The 26,855-nt window shown below is 37.4% G+C and overlaps 1 protein-coding gene across 1 annotated transcript; it reads left to right on the plus strand.

The window, feature by feature from the left end:
• Positions 1-5,585: 5,585 nt before the first annotated feature.
• On the plus strand, positions 5,586-19,854 carry LOC307094009 (transmembrane protease serine 11B-like; the record flags this gene model as incomplete). The annotated part of the gene is made up of 10 exons (XM_079762423.1): positions 5,586-5,593; positions 8,026-8,144; positions 9,793-9,908; positions 9,994-10,061; positions 11,689-11,849; positions 14,743-14,781; positions 15,593-15,770; positions 17,945-18,204; positions 18,567-18,709; positions 19,693-19,854. The coding sequence occupies 10 exons, from the start codon at positions 5,586-5,588 to the stop codon at positions 19,852-19,854; spliced, it is 1,254 nt and encodes a 417-aa protein (XP_079618549.1).
• Positions 19,855-26,855: the final 7,001 nt, after the last annotated feature.

A 26,855-nucleotide genomic window follows, 5' to 3' on the forward strand; every position in this document is an offset into this window, starting at 1 on the left:
TCAGGCTGGCAGAGGCAGTTAGGGGGAACCAGGCTGGCAGGGGAGGGCAGTTGGAGGCTAGATCAGGCCGGCAGTGGAGGGCCATTGTGGGCAAGACCAGCCGGCAGGGGAGGGCAGTTGGGGGTGAGATCAGGCCTGCAGGGGAGGGCAGCAGGCCGGCAGAGAGGTTAGAGGTGACCAGGTGGGGAGGCAGAGAGGTTAGGGGTGATCAGACAGGCAGGCAGAGGGTTAAGGGCAATCAGGCAGGCAGGCAGAGGCAGTTAGGGGTGATCAGGCAGGCAGGCAGGTGAGCTGTTAGGAGCCAGCAGTCCCAGATTGTGAGAGGGATGTCCGACTGCTGGTTTAGGCCTGATCCTCAAGGGGTCCCCGATTGGAGAGGGTATAGGTTGGGCTGAGATACCCCCCTCCATGCATGAATTTTGTGCACTGGGCCACTAGTCTATAATAATAAAAGGGTAATATGCAAATTGACCGAACAGCTGAATAGCGGAATGACTGTCCAAACAACCTTCCGGACAACCTTCCAGACTAAGCCAGGGCTGTGAGGGCTGAGGCAGCCGGGGCTGTGAGGGCTGAGCCCCTTGCATGAATTTCATGCATTGGGCCTCTAGTCATTAGCATATTACGCTTTGATTGGTTGAATGGCTGACCGAATGATTGGACACTTAGCATATTAGGCTTTTATCATATAGGATGTGGAGCTTATGACAGAGGAGATTCATGTTAAATTCATCTCAGTTTGATTATTTGATAGGCAGGTACTCTATTTGTGTTAACAAATATTCTGTATTTTTAACTTATGTTTTTTTAAAAAATACATTTCATTTTCTTTTTTCTTTATTTTTGTTAATCATTGATCTTTTTTCAAAGAGAGTAGAAGAGAGAGGAAAAGACAGAGAAACATGTGAGAGAAACACATCGATTGGTTCCCTTCGGTCTACAGGCTGACTCTCTATCCACTGAGCCAAACCAGCTAGGGCTCTTTAACTTATCTTGACACAAAGAGAAATGGTTTATAACCAGACCTGAATAATAGCAGCAAAACCTAAATATAAAAAAAAAATTAAATTTTAGATAAAAAGATAGGAAAATATTTTGGAGAAATAAAGGTCGGAAATATTTGTTAATATTTTATGGTTCTTAGTGTGATAAGTTAGACTATTATGTCTTTTTATTTTTAAAAATATTTTGTTGAGCATTTGTTCATCAAAGTTTATGAGAGATAGTGGTCTGTAGTTTTCTTTTAATACCTTTGTTTAGTGTTGGTGTTGGAGTAATCCTGGTCTCATAGAATTAGTTAGGAAGTATTCTCTCTGTTTCCATCCTTTGAAAGAAATTGTAGAGAATTTTTATAATTTCTCAAATGTTTGGTAGGATTCAATGTTGTGTCTTTCAAGAACTGGTTTATTTTTAAAATGCTCTATGCATAAAAAGGTTTTATTAAATAACAAAACATTAAGTTGCACACTGGGAATAAATAATTACTAAATAGGTGAACAGAATTGGTTAATATCCAGTATATATAGTGAAGTGGTGGTGAAATGATGATGCAATTTTTCTTTCTTAATCTGTTAATATGATGAACTGTATGAACTGCTTTGAATGTTGAGCAAGCTGTGCATACTTGGGATAAATTCCAGTTGGTCATGGTCTATATACTTTTTTAAATCAGTTTGATAATATTTTTTTTGAGAATTTTTGCTTCTATGTTCATGAGAGATATTTGCCTATAATTTTCAAATGCTAGCCTCACTGAATGAACTAGGAGTATTTCCTCTGCTTCTATCCTCTGTAGAAGATTGAAGAGAATTGGTATCATCTCTTCCTTAAATGTTTGATAGAATCTACTAGTTTTTAATTATTAGGAGATTTTTCTATCCTATATAATAAAAGCCTAATATGCAAATAGACCAAACAGTGGAATGACCTGTCGCTATGACGTGCACTGACCACCAGGGGGCAGATGCTCAATTAAGGAGCTGCCCCCAGCCCGCAGGCTCCAGGCTGGCCAAGGCAGGTGCCAGCGGGGGTCCCCCAATCACCCTGCTGGTCACCCCACAGATTGGCACTGATCGCCGGCCAGGCCTAGGGACCCTACCCATGCACAAATTTCATGCTCCGGGTCTCTAGTGTATATATATATATATATGCTGATTTATATTATTTCTTCTTGTGTAAATTTTGGTAGATTATGCCTTTCAAGGAACTGGTCCATTTCATCAAGATTATCAAATTTGTGGGAATAGAGTTTTTCAAAGTATTCATTTATTATTCTTTTAATGTCCATGGGACTTATAGTGATGTTCCCTCTTTCATTTCTAATATTAGTAACATGTATCCTCTCTTTTTCCTTAGACTATCTAGAGGTTTACTGATTTTATTGCTCTTTTCAAAGAACCATCTTTTGGCTTAATTGCTTTTCTCTATTTATTATATCCTAATTTTAATTTAATTGAATTCTGCTCTACTTCTTACTATTTTTTTTCTTTAGCTTACTTTGAATTTAACTTGCTCTTCTTTTTCTAGATTCCTAAAATGGAAACTTGGATTACTGATTTGAGAGTTTTCTTCTTTTCTACTATATGCAGTCAATGCTCTATGTTTCCTTCTGAGCACTACTTTCACAGCATTCAACAAATTTTGATAAATTGTGTTTATGTTTTTATTTAGTGAAGATATTTTAAATTTCTCTTGAGTTTACTCTTTCTCCCATGTGTTATTTAGAAATAGGTTTAATCCCCACCTATTTGGGATAATTTGGGATTTCCAATTGTCTTTCTATTATGAGAGCAGACTTCCATTCTTTAAAATTGTTTGAGGTGTGTTTTATGGCCCAGAATGTGGTTTATTTTGGTGAATATTTCATGTGAGATTGAGAAGAATCTGTATTCTACTGTTGTTAAATGAAGTAGTCTGTAGATACCAATTATATTCAGTTGATTGATGATGTTGAGTTCAACTAAAGCCCTTATTGATTTTCTGCTTGCTGGATCTGTCCATTTCTGACAAAAACACAGCCAGAGCCCAGCCAGAGCTCTGGTGCTCTGAGTCCATATATTCTCCTGACTTCTGTTAGACTGCACCAACTATCTAGGCAGGTTCCTTCTCAGACCCTGCCCATTGCACAACTGTTGGGTCCGAGCCCCTCTGCCTAGGGACTGGACCTTCTTGGAGGCCGGGTCTTAGATGGAGAAGCCATGAGAAGTTGTGGGTGTATAAGAATGAGTCTTTATTGCAGAAGCCAGTGGCCATATAGCCATCAGACAGGACAGTCCTTCACAGCAATCCCATATAGGCAGCCACACACCGGTTGGTAAATACATGTTTTTTCCCACACAGTAGTAGGAGTCTCTGTACCCATAGTTATTATATGAGCAGCCTTATGCTGCCCCCTAGACTCACCGCCTCACATAGTAGCAGCACCTGAGTTCTCTGGCTCAGCAGCTTATCCTCTCTCCCCTGCCCAGCATACTAGCTGCTCTCTGTGGCCTCACATAGAAACTACCTCTGAGCTTCTCTCTCAGCACACTGGCTGGTTAATTACATGTATTATACTTACTTAGACAAAGGAGGCTAGTTGCCAACAATGACATCAATCATTTGGCTATAGAAGGGCACAGCATACTGTGAGATCGCTGTGGCCTTTCAGCTTTGTAGTCCTTGGACATTTCTGATTAAGAGTCTCATGTTCAGAGTGGCCTTGGCCATCCAGAATACTATCAACAAGGCCTCCAAACTCTAATTAGTGTTGACTATCTGGGAACTCTGGCGTGGTTCCCACAAGGGGTATTGAAGTCTCCAACTATGATAATGAATCCATCTATTTTTCCTTGCAGTTTTATCAGTTTTGTCTCAGGTAGTTGGACACTCTGTTGTTAGGTACCTACACACAGAAGATCTTTATGTCCCATCAAAGGCATTCTCCACTGCTGTTAGTTTTGTATCTCCAGCATTTCTATTTGGTTCTTTTGGAGGATTTTCAGCCATTTGTTCACATTTCTTGTATGTTCTTGCATGCTGTCTAGTTTATCCATTAGCATATCAATCACAGTTGTTTTAAATTCCTGGGGTGATAATTCCAATATCCCTGCTGTGTATGGTTCTGATGACTACTCTCTCTCTCTTCAAATTGTGTTTTTGGCCTTTGGTATGTCTTGTAATTTTTTTCTTGACAACTGAACATGATGTAGCAGGTCAAAGGAACTGCTATCAGTAGACCTTTAGCAACACTTCCCAGGAAGTGTTCTATAGCTCTATGGTTAGGTCCAGAGTTTTTAGTGAACCTCTGCCTCTGGACTGTAAGCTTCACAAGTACTTCTCCGTTTTTTACACTGCTCTCAGGTGGAAGAGGATGGCTGGAATGGTCTGAAGTTGGGTATTTCCTTTTTCCAGGTCGGAAGGGCTCTGATAATACCCTAGAATAGTGGTCAGCAAACTCATTTGTCAACAGAGCGAAATATCAACAGTACAACGATTGAAATTTCTTTTGAGAGCCAAATTTTTTAAACTTAAACTTCTTCTAATGCCACTTCTTCAAAATAGACTTGCCCAGGCCGTGGTATTTTGTGGAAGAGCCACACTCAAGGGGCCAAAGAGCCGCATGTGGCTTGCGAGCCGCAGTTTGCCGACCACGGCCCCAGAAGGTTAGGCTCTGGTTAATTAGTTACTCCTGATGGCAGGCCTTGTTAAAAAGAATAGAGTGCTCTGTAATATTTCAGAATGGTTCCTTTTTCCTCCCCCATGGAGGAGCCCAAAGAAATTTTACTTTAATATTTATTGTGGGAATGTGGTTGATTGAACTTTGTACTTGTTAGGGAAGAGAAGGGACTTCCAAACACCTTACATGCAGAACCACAATATTGAGTATATTATAGAAATCTCACATTTATCCATAAGAAAACATCAACAAACAATAGAAAAAAAATAAGCTAAATTTATGAACAGGCATCTCAGAAGAGAAAACCCAGCCTCCCCTCTCTCTGCCTCCCCCATGATATTATTTGAAATGATCATTATTCTCAATGGTAATTAGGGAAAAACAAATGCAAACCAGAATGAAGTAGAATTTCATTTACATCAGAATGATGGTAATAGTAGTTATACTGAAATTCATGCCTTGTGAAAAGTCATTTGTCAGAAACTCCTATGAAGTTGTAGTTGGTTTGAATTGAGGAAGAAGCCACTAGAATGGAATTGGTCAAACAGATTTAGGATTATTCCAATTTACCACAAAGCTGCTCCTTGGGTGTAACTTTTAGGTGACTAATCTAAGACTAAGCTATTATTATTTTTTTCTAAATGGCCAAGTCAAGGAAGTTTGTCATTCCCTGGATGACTCCTATCTTGAAACTATAGAAATATGACAGTCTTTAACCCTGATCAGACAAGTTTCATCTTATTTGTTCTTTACATTTCACCCAACCCATAAAAACCAACCAACCAACACTGGATGTAGCACATAAACCTGTGACACCTCGATCACCTTTAGAGCTACACAAGAAGATCCTTATTTTTGTTACCATTATCATCATTGCCATCATCGTCACCACCATTGTCCCTGACACCAACGCAACAACCAGGACATAATGTACAGGTAAATAGGATTTTATTTGGGAAATTAAGTCTGTGAAACCTAACAAGTAACAACAAGGTATCTTCTAACTTCTTGCTAATTGGTTGCTTTCTATAATTCAGATTTTTTTCCGGTCACTGTCAAGAAACATGCTATTGTTTCTGAGGTCTAAAGGCCTTGTAAAGTCTCTAGGAAAGTTTCCGAAAGTTGGAAAAAAGAATCAGATTGCAACAAAATTTTGCTCACTTTTTTTTTTTTTAATAACCACCCATAAGAACACTTTCATTTTTGTTCTCTAGTAATAGAATTGAAATCAATTTTATAACATAAAAATGTTTTTATAGAAATAATTTAGAACTATGAATGTCTTTATAGATTTTTAGAATAATGTACTTTACAAAACTCATCATGAATTAGTATCTGGCAAACTTCTAGGGGTCCTCAAAACTTCCTAAATATTTAAATGAGATTCCTTTCTAGGATATTCTGTTTGTGTAGAGTTCCTGTAATATTTTCCTGGAAAAGGAGGCCATTCAACTCATTTGGTCATTAATTTCTCTGTTCCTTATTCAAAATTTTCTCCTTAGTGATTTAAAGTCCTCTACAACAAAAAAGAAATAAAAATAAAATAAAATAAAATAAAATAAAATAAAATAAAAGGTTTATCTTTATAAAATTTAGGAAATTTTGCACTGGAATCTTGTGCTAACTCTCTTCACTATATAACAACTTAGATGCATCTAATTCAAATGGTCTATAACTGAAGGTCTAATAAATGAAGACTAGTTCATTATGCTTTGCAGTCAAACTGATAATGCAATATCAGAATATGGTTATGAGGAAATCTAATCTAGAAAACTATATCTGGTATGGACTATGGGATAAATTATAGTGAGATTGATGGTTTAAAATTGAATAATGTATTTATTACCATTTGTATGAATATTATTATTGTAATTTGATTAAGGTGAATAGTTGATTACGTCAGAATAGCAATGAGCCTTTACTTGAAGTAGATTCAATCCAAAATTGAGGCAATGATAGTCCAGTTAAGTATATGAAGTTGGTTAAATTCATTGAAGATTAATTTTAACCTATTCTCTTTATTCAATGAGGGGTTCATTATGGAATACAAATCCTTACATTAAAAAAGAAAAAAAAAACTGTGGCTAAAATTAATTTGGCAGACAAAAGAGTAAACTGTTCCATGAATGGACATTTTATTTTTGTTTGTATTTAGAACATCATTTTAATGGTTTCTGGTATTATTCAAAATAATAAGGCATTCTTAAAGCCCATGCATCACATTTACTTAAGGAAGGGTTGAATAAATCATAAACTACTGTGATCTTTTAGATATCAAAGACTCTCCTTAATTGTTTATGACAGGAAGAAATCCATATTGGGGGGAGCCATATAAGCGCTATAGTCAATAATCTTTCTTTAGAACATCTAACAGGGCATTTCAGATCATCTAAAAGAGCTTTCATAGAAAAACATTTTATAAGATGTTATGTAGTGATTATTTTTATAGAAACCATCTCAGCAACTTTAGAATCACTATTTAGGCTACATAATGTTTGAGTTCTTCAAACTGATATGCGTTTCTCAGAAAGACTAAACTACCAGTCTACTGGCTAATCCAAAACAAATTTGAGATCTCACTATCACAGTGAACTTCTACTCATTAAAATAAAATATTCTCAGATATTAGTAGGATTTAAAATATAGTTATTAATTACTTTAATTTTATATTTCTCTTTAAGTGTGATTCATTTAGTATGAGAGACTGTGCCAGAATAGCATTTTGCTCTGAGTACGAGATTAAACAATAGTATTCCAGCATGAAAGTTATATACAGTGGGGAGTTTTGCTGAAGAGATTATGGTTCTTGTAAACATGAATTTAGCAAGTCATCAATGTAAGGAAGAGGAAGGATTAAGAATAGAGAACAGAGCATAGAGGAAATAAGACAGGTGCAGTTACACAGTTGTGGCTTAAGGTAGTGTTTTAAAAAAGTGTAACTCCCCCCAACCCCCAAATCTCCTCTACCTAAAAAGCAGTTGGTCCTTCAGGCATTAGAACAAAAAGAAAGATGCTCATAGTCATAGGGAATACTTAATCTGCCCAATATTGAATATTTATAGAAATATTAGAAAAATAAAGTTAAAGAAAAAGTAGACAAAAAATTATCTATCCAAGATCTCATAGCAGGGATAACTGCAGTTGACATCATGATGTTTCCTTCCACATTTAATTAAAACTTATAATTGGTTATATTATGTATTTTTTTATAAACATATATATGTCCTTGTTCATGATGTGGCTATAGTTTAGAAAAATACAATCAGACCTAATGCCTATATTATAAATCATGTTGTATGAGTTGGGGGAAAGACAGGTAGATTTAGAATGTCTATCATCTGATTTGAGCCATTTTTCTCCTTTCATAGGTACGGCATATCATCCCAGAGAAGATCTTGGCCACTATATATGACAATCCTTATTTTTCTTGGAGTGGCGGCAATCGTGGGAATAACTATTGGTCTTCTTGTTCATTTTCTGGCAGTCGGTCAGTATTAACTATTTTCAATTTTCACCCTTACTACTAAATCTCCTTTTACTTAGGAATTATCAAGAAACGACATAAATATTAAATTTATTTTGGTAAAATTTATTATTTATTAGTGTTTTATTTCAATATAATACTTTTCCATGAAATTTATTAAAAAAATTTGAATTAGATGCCTCCTTGATCCATTGTGTACGTTATATCATCAACTATGGGAATATGGCAAGATTGAAATATTCAATACTTTGATGCTAATATTCATTGTAAATAAAGGAACTTGTGTAGTAGGTTTGTAGTTGAGTTATGTCTTTTAGTAAATATACCTCAAACTATAGAGATCCCTACTCTTTGTGGCTCAGTTCTGGTATTGACAGATTAATCTGTGCAGCCTCAAATACCCAAGTTCAGCATACTGAATGCAACAGTGTTAAAGATTCTAGTTATTTGCTGTTCTGTTTTGTGATACATGTTACAGATTAAAATTATGAAATGGTAGTTAAAAAAGGGTGTTGGAGTTTATATTTTGTAATCTAGTCTTTGTTATTAGTGGAAAATATTCCAGAGGGCTGAAGTGATATGCTGGGTGACAGCCAATTTGTGTCACCTTGTATTTAACAAATTGAACTAGTTTATCTAACTTTATATACTTTACTCTTTTCAGAATGACCTTAGATAACTTCTTAGACAGGAACTGGCATTTGCTTTTCATATATACTGGTTGCCATAAGAAAAAAGAGGAAGCTATAAAAAAAGGAAACTATTTTTATTTTAGGTTGAAATGATATTTCTGACTTCCAGGACAATGAATTATTACAGCTCAAGTGATCACATTTTTTAAAGTCTATCAGCATTCCTTAGAGACTATGTGGTGCTTTTTAAGGTTGCTCAAAAGCACAATTGTTCTCAGAATATGTGAATGGCTTATCCCTAATCAAAATATGGTACCATTTCCTATTAGTTCCTATTTTTGAAAGTACATATATGACCTGGAAGAACTACCTGTAGGCTTGTCATGTTTTAAATTATGGTGGCCTACTATATCAGGTGAAGCAGTTTACATTTGGGAACAGGAAAATATGGGGAATGTGAAACTGATGACATATGCCAGGCACCAGCCACCAGATGCCATAGGGAAGTGCAAAGGCAGCATGAAGTCCTAAAGGAATGACTTCAAGGAGTGGAAAGAAGGCCAACAGTCAATGGGGCATAAGAAAGGGTGAAAGTGACTATAGATAATCCAGAAAGTGAAGGTAGATGTTTGTAATGTTTCTTGTATCACAGGTACTTAGGAAGATTAACTGGGTAATAACTAAGCTAAGAATTTAGATTATACATGAAAAATACATTGCATCTCTAGTGCATACTTGGGTAAATTGCTATTAGCTGCCAATATTAATATTTTGAGGAGGATTCTAAGGAACATGATATCTATTATCTTATGAAGAAAGGAGGGGGATCACTTTATTAATGCTGGGTAGTTGCTATTTCTAGAATAAGTGAATATTAATTTCCCTCCGTTTCCCTCCTCTTCTTCATCCCTATGATTATTTCTAAAATTAGGTTGAGTATTAATTTTGACATAAAGATATGGTGGGACTTGAAGTCAATTTCTATTTTAAAATTCTTTGAGTATTTCTCTATTTCACAGGAAAGATTTACCATTACCAAGGGGATTTTCATATTTCTGGAGTCACATACAATGATAGCTGTGAAAATGCAGCCTCACAAGTTAGCAAAGATCTGAGCAAAGATATTGAGACTAAGGTAAGTCGGTGATTTACTTTATTAATTTCATCATAAGTTTGATTAAAATAGACATGGTGGCTCTTTTATTTTTTTCTCCTGGCAGATGCATGATGAATTTCAAAATTCTAGCATATACAAAGAATATGTCAACTCTCAGGTCATCAAACTTCTGTAAGTGCCAATTTATTCAAGATATTATGGAAAGGGATTTAGGTGATATGTAACATTAGCCCTAGTTTTACATAATAACAACATAAGAGAGAAAAAGAGAGAGAAGAAAGGAGAAAGAAAAAAGGAAGGAAGGAAGGAAGGAAGGAAGGAAGGAAGGAAGGAAGGAAGGAAGGAAGGAAGGAAGGAAGGGAGGGAGGGAGGGAGGGAGGGAGGAAGGAAGGAAGGAAGGAAGGAAGGAAGGAAGGAAGGAAGGAAGGAAGGAAGGAAGGAAGGAAGGAAGAGTTGCCCATAAATTAAGGTATCATTGTATTTAACAAATTTCTGTTCACAGTAGGAACTGTTCTGTACAAATCTGTAATCTTATACCTAAAGGGGAATTACAAGGTAGTTTGTGGCAATCAGGTCTAACTGACTTCTATGATAAAAGATAATTGTAACTATAGAAAACAAGGATTCCAACTTGATTGTTTTGCTATCCATATATGAGCCACCTCTTCTTTCATCCATATCCATCTGGCATGCCTTTCCTAAAATAATCTTTAGTATTACCATTACTGTAATAACCGTGGAGCAAAGTGAATCATTTAAGATAGCATTGGTCTAAATATGTCTTTGAAGTGTATTTGAGGGTGGAAGAAGTGGTACGGGGAGGAGGGTAGCATGGAGCATAGGGGATGTAGACAGCACTTGTATTTTGGTAATTGTCAATATCTATTCCAGAGATTTCTGAACTTCCAAAACAAAACAAAACAAAAAAAATCCAGATTACCAAATGCCAAACAACCAAACAACTACCTACAGATAAACAAAAACCTTTAAAGGTCTTCCATTGACCATAATTATTTGAAAATATAGTTGTTTTTTTAAATTTGTGATTAGCATGGCTTTTGGTTTGAAAGTCTTCCAAATGAATTAATTTCCTTTTCTGATGAATAAAGAGAATGTACTGAATGTATAAATAATGGAGATTATCTTTATGCTTTGGAGCTATCTTTCTGAGATTTCTCATGATACAGATTTCTCATGGGGCAGATATGTAAAGAAACTATAAAAAGGAGCTTAGTACTGGTTCTTGAATATATTTTGGAAGCTATCGTTTGAATGCTTCCCAGCTCGACATTAAGCTCTCACTTACCTCTTATTCTAAATTTAAGTTATTAGAAAACACCTATATGAGAACATGTGTGTGTGTTTTACTGTGTTATAATAAAATCTCATGTTAATCATTTATTGGCTGGTACTCAGTTCCTCTGATGTGTTTAAAATACAGGGTGAGGCAAAAGTAGGTTCACAGTTGTGAGTAGGTGAAATACAGAGCTTATTATCATATCATTATTTATTAGTTATCATATTATTTTCCATATGAACAAGTGTAAACCTACTTTTGTCCCACCCTGTATTCTGATTTCTAGTTTGTGGTTCACATCTTCCTCCATGCACAATACCTCTGAACCCATTAGAATATTTTCGGGACCGTTGCACTTTAAACAAACTAGGACAATTTCTATCTATTGTTCTCTAATATATGTAAAGAAAATATGGTAATTAAAATGTGGGAAGTTCAATGTGTTCACAAAACATCTAAAAACTCAAGAAGCAACAACTAAAACATTTCTGCTGTTTCTAGCCCTTATCCCAATGGTTCAAGGGTGCAGTTGCAGCTGACATTCAAGTTTCCTCCAGCAAAGAGGGGGATCATGAAGCCTGCAATCAAAGCTGTCTTACTTCAGCTGTTGAAAGACAACATGGTGACCTGGAATGCAGTTCCGGATTCCATTAAACTTACAGGTATTTCATTTATTTCCATTATTTTCTATTACCTGGGCTTATGGACTAATAAAGAAAAAGGGTATGAGAAAAAAACAACAACAAAAAACAGGAGTTTCTGGAATTTGTTTAGAAAAAATATGCTTCCCAAAGTCTGGCACTTCTACAATGCATTGTTAGTAGAAGGGTCAGTGCCATAGAATTATGTCTGAAGAGTGATTGAAATGAAGGTTAAACTGTAGCATGCAAGTTTGGAAGGGTCTATTGTCAATGTCTGAAAAGGTAGTGAAGGGACCTAATTGAAGCATTATTCCCCCCTACCCTCTCTTGTCAGGATCCCATTAGAGGAATAAGATTTAAGATTTTTTAAATCATTCAGTGCAAAGACTGTAATGAGAAGAATGATGATGGAATAGGAAGTTTTTGTTGCTTCTTGAGGAAGAATGGGAATAATAGCATTAAAGAAAAAAATGATAGGAATTTGCTCCAGTACAGAAAGTGAAGTTTGTAAAGATTTCAAGGTCCTGCAAAGGTCTTGAAACTCTCACTTGTATTGTTTGAGGGTCTATAAGGTGATAAGCATGTGGTTACGGAGTCCAGTTTTGTGGTTCTTCCAGACTGACAGTTTATCTGAGTACCCTTGAAAGCTATGAAGGCTGACAGCTGCCTATTATAGCTCCATTCACTCAGAATATAGACTCTACCACCAATGGGCTACTGATGAGAAGTGAGTTTAAACTAGAACTTCTCGAAGGAGTGATACAATTCTCTGTGGGGAGATGTTGGGAAAGACAGCTGCACTAGCTACTGCTTCTGTGCCCCAGGAATTCAGTCAGCACTTTCTCGTGTGCCTTCCTTTAGTTCCTTACTCTTCTCTTTCTCTCTTAAGTCTCTTCCCAGTGGAAAAGAGACCTGAAAAGTTAAATTCTTAAAATTTCAGAATTTAGTCTTAGTAATGAGATGATCCCAAAGAGCAAGACAGATCCAATCTACACTAATAAAAAAGAAACATGCAAATTAACCATCACTCCACTATACCCACAAGCCATGCCCACCAGCCAATCAGGAGTGAATATGCAAATTAACCCAACCAAGATGGTGCTAGCCACAGAGCTGGAGCAAGCAGGAGGCTTGGGTTGCCCCGGCAATGGAGGAAACCAAGCTTCCCGCCCGCCCTGGCCGGCCCTGGCCTCTGCTCAAGGCTACAAAGTTTCAATTATAGAAGATAAATAAATCCTAGATACTTGTTTCCAGCAGGCCCTGGCCTCCGCTCAAGGAGGTGCTAAAAAAAAAAAAAGAAAAAGAAAAAAAGGAGGGTCTGGGACCTTGAGTTGCCAGGGGTGATCAGGCTGGATGGGATGGCAGGGGCCATTGGGGGTAAGCAGACCAGCAGGGGGGCTAGTTGGGGGTGAGCAGACCATCAGTGGGGGTCAGTTGGAGGTGATCAGGACAGCAGGGGGGGGCAGTTGGGGGTGAGCAGGCCAGTGGGGAGGGAAGGTGGGGGCGAGCAGACCAGCAGGGGGGCAGTTGGGGATGATCAGTCTGGCAGCGGGGGGGGGCATTTGGGGGCGAGTAGGCTGGTGGCGGGGGGCAGTTGGGGGCGAGCAGGCCAGCAGGCAGAGTGGTTAGGGGCAATCAGGCAGGCAGGCAGGTGAGCGGCTAGAATCAGCAGTCCCAGATTGTGAGAGGGATGTCTGACTGCCGATTTAGGTCTGATCCCTGTAAACCAGCAGTAGGACATCCTTCGAGGGGTCCCAGATTGGAGAGGGTGCAGGCCAGGCTGAGGAACACCTTCCTGCCCCCCCCCCCCCCCCCCATGCACGAATTTCTGCACCGGGCCACTAGTCTATATATATAAAAGCCTAAGAGACCATTATGACCGAACAACCAGAATGACCAGTGAACTGGTCACTATAATGCACACTGACCACCAGGGGGCAGACGCTCAACACAGGAGCTTCCCTCTGGTGATCAGTGCACTCCACAGTGAGAGCGCTGCTCAGCCAGAAGCTGGGCTCATGGCTGTTGAGTGCAACTGCGGTAGTGGGAGCCTCTCCCACCTCTGCAGCAGTGCTACTGAGTGGTGGCAGTGGCAGGCACATCAGGGCTGGGATGAGCAGCAGCAGAGCTGCGCCTGGCCACAGCTGGGACTCCTCCCCGGCCGCCAGCTGCTTCAGCACTGTTACATCCCCTGAAGGGTCCTGGATTGCGAGAGGGTGTAGGCCAGGCTGAGGGACCTCACCCGTGCACAAATCCAGGCCTCTAGTATATATATATATATATATATATATATATATATATATATATATATAAAAGCCTAAGCAACTGGCCAACTGGCTGGTAGTTATGACACACACTGACCACCAGGGGGTAGATGCTCAATGCAGAAGCAGAAACCACAGGCATGGAAACATGGAATAGACTGATGAATCTCAGAGGGAAGGGGGATGGGGGGAGGGCGGGATTAACCAAAGATCTTATATGCATACTAGAGGCCTGGTGCATGGATTCATCTCTAGTAAAATATAATTTTAATTGGACCTTTTTCTTTATAATATAGATAATTCTGAGTATTTCAGAGTAATAAGAATGATCATAAAGAAAGAAATTTAAAGATAATGCCCAGCCCCATTTTTAGTAAGAATGTCAGCTCTTTACTGCACTAAATATTTTACAACTATTATAAAATTGAGAGCTTTGTTTTTATTTCCTTTTTCCTTTTCCTATGCCTGGTAGAGATGTGAAGAGATGGTCAAAATATAACAAGTAAGAGTGAAAGGGGCTGATAATACATAAAATATTCTGAATATTTAAATGTTGGTCATAATTGGGGTAGAAAACTTAGCCTTTATGTCCTAGATCTAAGATAAATGCTCAGTGATATTTTATCAATTTTATGTCTTTTAAATTTCAGAAATCAGCAAGGCTAATGCTGAAATGCTTACCAACAAATGTAAGTTTAGAAACTTTATTGTAAACTTAACACATTCACAAATATTTCTCCATTTTTTTCCCTAAAAAGGATCTTGAAGTACATCATATGGAAATCCATAGTAGTCTTTCAAAATTATTGGATATATTAGATATGTATCTGGATTTCTTTTTGAACAACACTGGCATATGAATTTTAACTTTGTAAGCATTTGTCCAAGAGGATGAAATAAAAACTGACTCCAAAGAATTGAATTATGAGTTAAGAATATCATTCTGAGTAAGTTAAAATAAGATAGACTGAAGGAAAAAAACAACAACTTAGGATAATAAGAAAATAAACAACTAGGCTGTATCAAATATATTTAGTATTGATGACAAGTAGTTCTGTACCCTTTAAATAAATAAACTTTATAGTATCATGTTGCCCCCAAGAATTAACCCTGCATTCATACACTCAATGGATATTTTTGGAGTATCTGTTGTCCATATGGGGCCTTATAGGTAGCACTGCATATGCTATGCAAGATGCAGACATTAATGAAACAGTCTCCTCTTTCAAAAAGTTTGAAAGTTTCTTGGAGAAATGAGAATGATAACAAATAGAGGCAATAAAAGTCAGTGGTTGAAGGATGCTTGAGACTGGAAAAGAGAATATGTAAAAGTCACCCAAACCAAGATGGAGTGGGTACCTGATAACAGCAGGAAAGAAACAGCATCGCTTAGGAGATGCTGGACAATCGCTAAAGGATTTCAAGTCATGTTTTAAGATACATATCTTATGAAGCATTATCAAAGATACCTGCTTTTGTATAAATAAATCCTTTCCTCAGGTTGTGGGAGACAACTGGTCAATAGTATCAGAGCAGACAACCGAATCGTGAATGGGGTAAATGCCCAGACGGGGGCATGGCCGTGGCAGGCCAGTATGCAGTGGAAGGGCCAACACCACTGTGGAGCATCTCTGATCAGCAGCAGGTGGCTACTATCTGCAGCTCATTGCTTCACTAAGTAAGTAGAAAGTCTGACTATAGGTAGGATTCTGGGTGCTGGCTTATTTTTGGTAGTTTGTGGGGGTTAAACTAAATTTGTGAACATTTATCAAGGACATATACATTTACAAGTACCTGCAAAATTAAAGGGTAGCAGGTTATTTAAATTTGATAAAGAAAAAGTGAATGGAAATAATTCTCATTTCCCAAAGAGCTACTTGGGACTGACAGTAAGTACTTTACTTACGTTATTTTACTTCATCATAACAATAATTCTGCACAAAAGGTATACTTAAACTTATTTGAAGATGAGAAAACTGGGGTTCAGAAATAGTGACATAAATTGGCCAAGATCATATAGCTTTTAAATATCAGAAATTGAATGTGAACTCAGGTATGTCTGACTCCAGTTACTAGGTGCTTACTTTTCCCTTTATTTTTGCTCTTCAGGGGTTTACAATCTAGTTAAAGAATTTTAAATATGATATATTCAGGGTATAAGACCACAGAGCATAGTAAATGTCTTGTCTACAATATGAGTAAGAGCTATGGAAATTTGATGAATAAAGACAGCATATCCAACTGAGATACCTATCTATCTATCTATCTATCTATCTATCTATCTATCTATCTATCTATCTATCCCTCCCTTCCTCCCTAAGCAACTGGTCGACTGCTCAACTGGTTGACCGGTTAAATGGTTGACCAGTCGCTATGACGAGCACTGATCACCAGGGAGCAGACGCTCAACACAGGAGCTGCCCCCCTGGTGGTCAGTGCGCTGCCACAGTGGGAGCGCCGCTCAGCAAGCTTACTGAGCTGCAGTGGCAGCAGGCGCAGCGAGGCTGGGATAAGTGGGGGCGCCCGGCAGAGGCTCAGGCTCTTCCCCAGCCTCCTGCCGCTTCGGGCACTACTACATCCCTTGGGGAATATCGAACTGCCAGTTTCGGCCTGATCCCCACCTGGCCTGCAGGGATCAGGCCGAAACCAGCAGTCTGACTTCCCCTGAGGGGTCCTGAATTGGGAGAGGGTGCAGGCCAGGCTGAGGGACCCCACCAGTGCACGAATCCATGCACCAGGCCTCTAGTGAAGATATAAAATTTGATCTGGCTCCTACAGCTATAAGAATTGATTAATACGGGTGGGTGTATGAAAAAGAATAATATGTGTATTTGGCTGAGAAAACAGTCTTCTTCAAATGTATTGAGATGGAATAACACAAGTCATATTCTGTGGATAACAAACAAAAAGAGTAACTTGAAGTAGAGACGATTTTGTGAAATAAAAGCATTAGAAAATATGCTTTGAAAATTTGTATTGATTGGGGGCATCTCTAAATGATAAATGCTTACTTATTTAACTCTCTTACAAAGCATGTCATAAGATTTGTCCCTCTGATATGATTTTCAAAAAATAGTCCATGGACTATGGACCATGGAGACTTCAAAAGTGTAGATCCTTAAGCATCACACTAAACCTTTTAATATAAATCTCTGGAGGTGGAGCCTGGGCTGAGTCTAAGGGAATGAGGTTTCAAACATAGCTGTGAAGCATGTGGAGTCCCAGAAGCTTTCAGAGTAGTGGAAGGATTGAAGTGTGTCACTGTTACATGAAGGTCTTGAAACCTTACAACAACAACAAAAATACATGAAGTATCTAATCTTTCGAGGGAAACTGAAAATAGTTAAACAAGATATTAGGTCCTAAATTGAGGAAGAGCTTCAGTGAGAACTTGAGAAATGAGTCATAAAATCTAAATTAGAAGCGAAAATGCATTGATTTGGTAAACATAATAGGATGATTGGGTGAGAACAAGTGGCATTAGAGCCTCCAATGGCTGTAGAAATCCAGGCTGTTTGGCAGTGAGTGATTCTGGACCCCATGCGCTGAGGCTGCTAGGATGATTCTGACCTAAGTCAAATGTTCAGAACATGGATGGGGCTGAAGTACAAGGAGGAGACATCAGTGACTGTAGTTAGGATGATTTGCAGAAGGCTGACAGCTCTAATAGTCCTTAGCAGTATTTTTATGTGACTACAGCATTTATAACATCTGCAAATCAAAGGCATTTAAAAAAAAATAAAAACAAGTGATTCGCAGTGTTATATGGGAATCTCATGCCTTACACCGACCACTAGGAACAGTGTTGTGGCACAGAAGTTGAATGTATTTTCGTTGAATTGTGTCTTCCAGAAAAAACAATTCAAAAGATTGGACCGTCAACTTTGGAACTGTATTAAATAGACCATATCTGACACTGAAAGTCCAAAGCATTATTTCTCATGAAAATTTTAGCGGGCCTGCGGTCCACGATGACATTGCCCTGGTGCAGCTTGCTAAAGAAGTCTCTTTCTCAAAGTACGTCCGTAGAATTTGTCTTCCTGAAGCCAAAATGAAGCTCGCAGACAATGACAGTGTTGTAGTTACAGGATGGGGAACACTTTATATGAATGGTAAGTTTTTCTCTAAAAACATAATAGCTTCGTGGGAATAATTATTTAAATGATCAACTAATCAATCAGTTTCTCATGCAATTAACCAATTAGTAAATATACTGAAAAGAATAACAAATTGCTGGAACCAGTTACTTATTTAACTCTCTTACAAAGCATCTGGGAATGAGAGATATTTGAGAATTGGAAAAATTGTAATTGTGTGAGGCAGCCAGCTATAATAAACATTGGAAAGAGACCAATCTAGCCTGGGACTGGCCTGGCTCCTGGTCACCAAAAAACTCTGCTTTATTTTATAGATATTCTTTATCTCAACAGGCAAAGTTAAGATCCCTTTATTATGTAGAATTTGTTGCCTTTAGGTCCCCTTCCAAATATCCTTCAAGAGGCCTTGGTGAAGATTATCGATAACAAAGTTTGCAATGCTCCACATGCATTATCTGGCTTAGTGACCGATAACATGCTATGTGCTGGATTTCTGTCAGGAAAAACTGATGCCTGTCAGGTACGTCTAGATACATCATCAAATCATTTTCTCCCAAAGTACTAATTAAGTGGCAGTTTTTATTACCACAAAATGTTTATCTGTGTTAATGATTTCTACAGAGTACCTTCTTATTTCAATCCATAAAATGAGTATTGATTGCCCCCATTTATATACCAGACACAAGCCTAGATGCTGGGGATGCAGTGGTGAACACAATCCCTGCCCTCATGGAGTTTTCAGTCTAGGAATCCCCACAGATGATAACCGCTGGCTCCTAACTGCTCACCTACCTGCCAAAATAGATTTGGTCCTATTTCCTGGGCAATCTACAGATCTACAATGCTGCCTCTTCCTTATCCAGAGATGCAGCAGGAAACTTAGCATGTGCACACGGCTTCATGGAGCAGCTGAGTCGCTTTCTCCAGAGTCAAAGCTGGACTCATCATAAAGTCAATTTCTAGTCTGTCCAATCCTTCATTTGGCAGCTGTAGACAATAGATTCTGGTTTGGAGTTTCCATGGGTTTTGTTTATTTTTATTTTATTTCATATTTTCCGTCACCATTTATCTCTTGTATGCCCTTCCCCACCCCACCCCCTCCCAATCACCACACTATTGAAAAGCCCAAGATGCCAAAACCGGTTTGGCTCAGTGGATAGAGCATCGGTCTGCGGACTGAAGGGTCCCAGGTTCGATTCCGGTCAAGGGCATGTACATTGGTTGCGGGCACATCCCCGGTGGGGGGTGTGCAGGAGGCAGCTGGTCGATGTTTCTCTCTCATCGATGTTTCTAGCTCTCTATCCCTCTCCCTTCCTCTCTGTAAAAAATCAATAAAATATATTAAAAAAAAAAGAAAAGCCCAAGAGTTCCAGAGTTTCTAAGCCTAAAGAAGGTGGATTGTTTTCAATGCTGGAGGACTATTGATAACTCCAGAAGAGAGGGAAAAGGAAATTCTTGTACAGGATAAGAAACATTCTCTCCCCCCGCCTTTTATTTTTCTAGAATGATTCTGGTGGACCACTAGTTTACCCTGATTCTAGAAATATCTGGCACCTTGTTGGAATAGTAAGCTGGGGTGATGGATGTGCTAAAAAGAATAAGCCAGGTGTCTATACTCGAGTGACTGCTTATCGTGATTGGATTACCTCCAAGACTGGACTCTGAAAGAAGAGTAACTTTGGAATGGAACATAAAGACAACTGCTGGGATTCTTATCTGTTGCTTCAAAATCTTTTTCTTTTGACTGTTGGTATACCAGTCATTTTCTTATATATAAATACATAGAGGTTTTTTATCAATATTTTATTATACCTAAAACACTATCCATTTATTTCCTCTATTAACTAACAGAAAAAACACTAAGAAAAAAATAGATGGCCACAATATTTTTAATTGCCTTGTTCTGTTCTATCCTACCATTATATTCAGAATTGACCTTAACTTATTTTTTCAGAATTTAAAAAAACAACACAACTTTTAGTATGAGAACACAAATGCTATATCTATCAAATAAATTATTTTTCATTCTATAAATTATAATTACATTTTGTTAGAGTGGAATATATATGACATAATGTACATTCATTTCTTGTTTATATGTGAGATAACTTGTGTGCCTCATAAAATCATACAATCTTTGTGTGAAGGGTCTCAGAGGTTCAACTAGAGCAAGTCTCTCAATGTATAGATTGAGAAACTAAAGACTAAAGAGGAAAAATTATTTGCTTAAAGTCAATCTTCAGCCTCGCTGATAAGTTACAACAACTCACATGAATTTTCCTTCATAGAGTTTAGAACCAAAATTAATCAGGAATTTAAAAACAATTGTAAGTTGCAATTATTTAAATAACATTTTCTGCTTGTCATTCTTTTTCATTTGTTTGCCTTCACTTGTAGCAAAAATAATGTGAGGTTTTCAAGGGCAGGGAACTGTGTGGAATCAATTCAATAGTTCCAATATCTAGAAATAATTTCCTAGTATAAAAAGAAGTAGCCCAAGATTTTAAAAGTAGCTAAAGTAGCCCAGCTGGCATAGCTCAGTGGTTGAGCATTGAGCTATGAACCAGGAGGTCACAGTTCGATTCCCAGTCAGGGTTCATGCCTGGATTGTGGGCTTGATCCCCATTGTGGGGCATGCAGAAGGCAGCTGATCAATGATTCTCTCTCATCATTGATGTTTCTATCTCTCTCTTTATCTCCCTTCCTCTCTGAAATCAATAAAAATATATTTTAAGAAAAGTAGCTAAAATAAAGTAAAACTAGTTCTTCCCTCAATTGTTTGTATTATTACTTTTTTATTATAAGGTATGACCAAATGACATACATAATAATGCCAAACCAATCCACAACCGGGTGTGACAAGAAGTGTTTTTTCTCTCTTGATTCCTTTCTCAGGTGGGGCACACATATTTTTTGAGCTCCTAATGTGTTCCAGGAACTGTCAAATATAGACACAGTATCTTCTTCCAAGGATCTGCATTTAGTGGATAAAGATAGTAAATATAAATAAAATAATTTTGGATTGTGATAAACATTATGAAGAAAATAAAAAATAATATGATAGAAAATGGTGGGGCAGATTAAGAATACTTGAGGTTGGGCTATCTAAATTACTCCTCTAAATTACTCCTCTCTCTAAAAGAGGAGCATTTGAGCTAGAACTAAATGATGAATAGGCAAAACATATAAAACATCTGAGCAAAGAGAAATTCAAAGGAAACCACTATAAAGTTCTTGAGACAGAAATAAGAGAGGTGGATGTGTGGGCAGAAATGATTTTTCTGTTATCAGCTATTTCGTCTCAGTCTTTTTTGCTGGATCTTCTACATCTTTCCAAACTATAAATGATGGATTGTCCCAGGGCTCAGTTTTCAGATCTCTTCTTCTCTACTTTTATTCCTACCCTAGATGCTCTTATCCAGCCCAATACTTTCAATACCAACTATTTACTGACAACTCCCAAATGTTTTAACTCTAGCCATGACTTCTCCTGAGACCTATTTGCATATAGTTAAAATTTCTACTTGGAGGTCTAATAGGCCCTTTACATTAGTATATCAAAACAGAATTCTTCATTTTTCATGAGTCTTCCACATCTGAGAACATTAGTCCTGGAGTCATTCTGGGTATCAATATTTGAGATATTATTCTTTCTTATTTTCATTATTAGAATTTGTATAATGTTTACAACTGGACTGGGAAAGCTTTATCCTTATGTCTGGAAATTATTGGACTTTGACTCTTGGCCAAAATGAGGCCATTAGGATTTTCGTGAGGTTTAAATTCTGAACCTTTCAGCCCCTGGGCCAGTTTGTTTACTGATCCAACAACCTGCTGGAAACTTCTGCCTTGATTTCTTTTGGAGTTAACAGATCTTGGTGGTTCAATACGGAGACAAAATGTGTATGTGTCTGAATACTGACTATGGGAAACTTGCACCTGTATATGTCTTGACCTCCCAATGCTTGCCTGTACTCTCTCTTGATGTACTGAATTCATAGCCTTTAAATAAAGCTCTATATATTTCCTATGGAATTTTATCAGTCCTTTCAAATATCCAGACTTATGAAATCTTTTCAAATTTAATATTTAAAAATGCAGCAGTGGTGTGCTGAATAAAGTTGGCCTGCACCATTTGTATGAGCTGTATATGAAAACGTTAGGGATTGTGTTAACCAGTTGTGAAACATACCATAGTTTAAAATCAAGAATGCTAAATACCCTAAACTCATATTTTAAAAATTATTTTACTACATATTACTAGTATTTATGGTCTTGAGATTAGTTACATCTATTATATGTGTATAGTAAAGATACATATAATAGAGTGCTACTGCTCACGTCTTCCCAAATCCATGCTTGGCAATATCATGTGGGTATCTGGAATTGGTCATTGTGTATTTACACCATAGAATTTGGTGAATGCTACTACCTCCTCGGGGAGCAGGCTGTTAAATCCTTACAGCACACCACTGAATTTAAGTATTCCTCCTTTATGCTTTAAAAAGAAATCTTCACCAAATGATGCACTGGAGCACAATTTTTATTGCATGACATTACAAACTAGTTTTTGGTCATCATGCCAGACTTTTTTGTTAAATACCTAAAGTACTGCCTGCTAGTGACTGAGGTCAAGAAGATTTTTACTTGTTTTCATAATTTCAATGCTAGCATAAGTTTCAGAAGAAGCTCTTTTTGAAACATTTTGCATGATGTGTCAAGTGTATTTCTAATTTGCTGTTCACAGTAGTTAAAGGATTCTAGAAAAGGCAATTATGTTATTTTAATATATTGTATTCTATATTTTGTTTAATTTTGAAAATAAAATAATTATATCATGCTTCCTTTCATTGTTTCCTAAAAAATTAAATTATCTTCATTTAAAACTTGTCACAGTTACGAGTCCTTCTTTTGCCTCTGTGACTTTATAAATAAACTTTCTCTTATAATTAATCAACCAATCAATCAATCAATCAAGATGTAGTTTGTCACAATTTATTCATGGTTGAATAAATATATATATATTTTTTTTACTAAGTAGAGGGGTACAAATTACACAAGAATTCCATTAAATAACCATCTCTAGTCTTATGAGCCTACATTAATACTTTTTAAAGTCAGGTTTATCTCACTTAACAAAAAATAAATCAACAATGCAAAAATCACTAGCCAGGGTAATGAGAGATTGTCTCCACATTTTCCTTCCCAGTCATTTGATGAAAGATAAAGAATTAGAGGAATTTATCTAAGCCATTATCAGAGCAGGGATGGCGTAGTAATAATCAGGGAGACTTAGTCTATCAGCACCTCTATCTTTTGCTTAAAATCCTATTCTATTCCTGGTCCCAACACCCATTGAGGATAAAACCAAAATTCTTTATTATGACTTGCTGGTGCTCCAGATTGTCCCGGGCCTACACCTGTCATTTCACTTCCCACAAGATGTAAAAATGAGCTGTTTATGCATCTGAATATCTTACTAGAAACTGATCTTCTCAAGGTCCCCTTTCCATTTATGAGTTCCTGGACTTGTGGCTATTTCAACACAGGTTATTATTGTGTTCAATTGAATAAAAATTAAATATACTATCAAGATCTTGCTGCTACATTATGTCTCTTTTATCTCCCATGATGCCCTTGCATCTAACCTGTGACCCAATCACACTACTGAGATTTCTGAAACATGCTATATTGGGCCTTTCCAAATAGCATACTCCTTGTCTAGAATGTCCTTCAATGACTTTTTCCCCCTGGTATACTCTTACCATCTTTTAAAAATTAGCTCACATCTTTATGAAACTTTATCTACTGTGTTCTCATGGATATTATGCTTATTGTCATTAAGCTATCATTTCATCATGAAAAGTTATATAAAGACAACAAATACAATTTATTTTTAGTCAATATTAACTTGGCCCTAACTCCCTGAGAAACTGTATTTTATTGCCACTTCCAACTTATTATTATTTTTTAATATTGATTTTTCCACAGAGAGAAAGGGAGAGGGATAGAGAGCTAGAAACATCGATGAGAGAGAAACATCGACCAGCTGCCTCCTGCACACCTCCCACCGGGAATGTGCCCGCAACCAATGTACATGCCCTTGACCGGAATCGAACCTGGGACCCTTCAGTCCGCAGACTGACGCTCTATCCACTGAGCCAAACCGGTTTCGGCTTATTTTTTATTCAGATCTACATCAAAGATAAGCTTACATTTCATAAATATATCTAAATTTTTAAAATTATGTAACTAATATCAATACATTATCTTTGTGAAAAAAAATGAACCCATTATAAATAAAACTAAACTTTTTTTAAATCATCATTTTCAATTCTGGTCTCTTCCCTTCCCCTCAGGGATAATCACTGTTTTGTGAATTCTTCCATATCTTTTCATATATTTATTTATCTTTTCATTTACAACACATTAATTTTAGTACATTATCAGTACCCATTAAAAATGTAAAATATTATTTACTATTTATTTTACGTATAAATGGCATATTGAATTACAATTCTGCATCCCATATTTTTATTCAGTTTTCTTGAAATCTTTCTTTTTTATATATTTCTTTATTGATTTAAGAAAGGAAGGGAGAAGGAGAGAGAGATAGAAACATCAATGATGAGAGAGAATCATTGATCGGCTGCCTCCTGCACACCCCCTACTGGGGATCAAGCCCGCAACCCAGGCATGTGCCCTTGGCCGGAATCGAACCTGGGACCCTTCAGTTCACAGGCTGACACTCTATCCACTGAGCCAAGCCGGCTAGGGCGAACTCTTTCTATATAGGTCAACAACATATCAATCAGGGTTTAGAGGTGGGAAGACATTTTAAACAGAAAGGAATTTGAAATAGGATATCAGGTACTTAAAAAACTGTTGGAAGGGCTGGAGGATCAGGCTCTAGCCTCAAGAATGATCTATAGAACACAAGAGAACTGATGCCCATGGGAAGAGACTGCAACTGGCACCATCAAATTAAATACCTAAGATCTAGGGATCAGAAAGACACTACCACCAATGATATTACCACTACACTCTCCTTACACCCACAAGTTGCTCAGGTCTCTGCTTACTCGAAAATTGTTTCTTGGCCCCCAGGAAGTTGGATAATGACAGTAAAATGTTGCTATAAGAAATATCCTATATCCATGACCTTTCACTAACATAAATCCATAAGGCCTCATTTATGCCTTTGAAGGCCTCTGACTTGCTTCTCCCTTCCAAGTTTCATGTGAGTGCATCTAGCTGGCAGAATCTAATTTGTATACAAAATCCTAGCTGCAAGGGAATCTGGGAAATGTAATTTTTAGCTTTCTAATATCTACAGCATTAAAAGAAAATGTAGAATGGAGGAGAATGAATCAACACACTCTATTAATAACCTCATTCCTTTTTATTTTATTTTATTTTATTTTATTTTTTTACAGAAAGGAAGGGAGAGGGAGAGAGAGTTAGAAACATCGATGAAAGAGAAACATCAATCAGCTGCCTCTTGCACGCCCCCTACTGGGGATGTGCCCGCAACCAAGGTACGTATCCTTGACTGGAATCGAACCCAGGACCCTTCAGTCCACAGGCCGATGATCTATCCACTGAGCCAAACCGGTTAGGGTCTCATTCCTTTTTAAAATTTTATTTATTATTATTATTTTCATTCAGGTGATAGGACAATCCCAGGGACAAATTTAAATAAGAATCAGTAACATAGCAGATGATTAAATCCAAAATGAGTACTGACAATGGTACTTGGAGGCCAGAAAAAGGAAGTAGTAATTAGGTTGGACCATGAAGCAGGAATAAACATTGGGTGGGTAGGAATGGCAATCCCAAGACTATTAAATAGCACAAATAAAAGGATGGAGGGTGGGAAGCACTTCCCTTTAAGAAATGGAACTGTAAGAAATGGCTCAAGTAAAGTTAATGTTTAGATAAAATCATTAAGATAATACAATGTCCTGAGCATTGTGCCAAGGACACTTGGTACATATGGTGTCAATTGATGCAACAACTTTACAGATACGCTACTGTTAGATGTCATTTTTACCCATGAGGAAGCTGAAGCTCAGAGATATACATGTATCACACAGCTAGTTACTAGAGGAACTGGAATTGGAATAGAGATCATGCCCTTTCTGTTACACCAAACTACGATGGAACAACATGAATAAAAAAAAGATGGCATTCTAAAGAGACTTGAACATCAACTGAAGAAGTTTATCTTCTATCCTAAAAGCAAATTTGGAGTTTTGAAGATAGAGAAATGTCATGCTAATTAGTATCATCATTCAGGTGTCTATTCAAAAGCTTTCTTCTCAGAGAGACCTTTTTGGACCAATCTAAAGATAACTATACATGTTTCTCCCTGCCCCACCCGCCGCCAATATGCACATACATTACTTTCAAACCAATTACTCTGCTTTGTTTTCTTTATAGCATGTATAAAAATATCTTGTATTAAATTATATAATTGTTCTTTTCTTGAGTGTTTGTACTTCCTATTCAAGTGTTAGCTTCATGAAGGCAGGAACTTTATTATATCCAGCATTGTATTTTTACTACTAGGAACAAGGTGCAGCCTCAGGAAGTACATGACAAATAGTTGTTAAATAAATGAATGGACTGAGTGAATGGTTAAAAATATGAAAGATGGTGCTAAG

Source organism: Cnephaeus nilssonii, assembly GCF_951640355.1.
Source record: "Cnephaeus nilssonii genome assembly, chromosome: 1".
NCBI classification, from domain to species: domain Eukaryota; kingdom Metazoa; phylum Chordata; class Mammalia; order Chiroptera; family Vespertilionidae; genus Cnephaeus; species Cnephaeus nilssonii.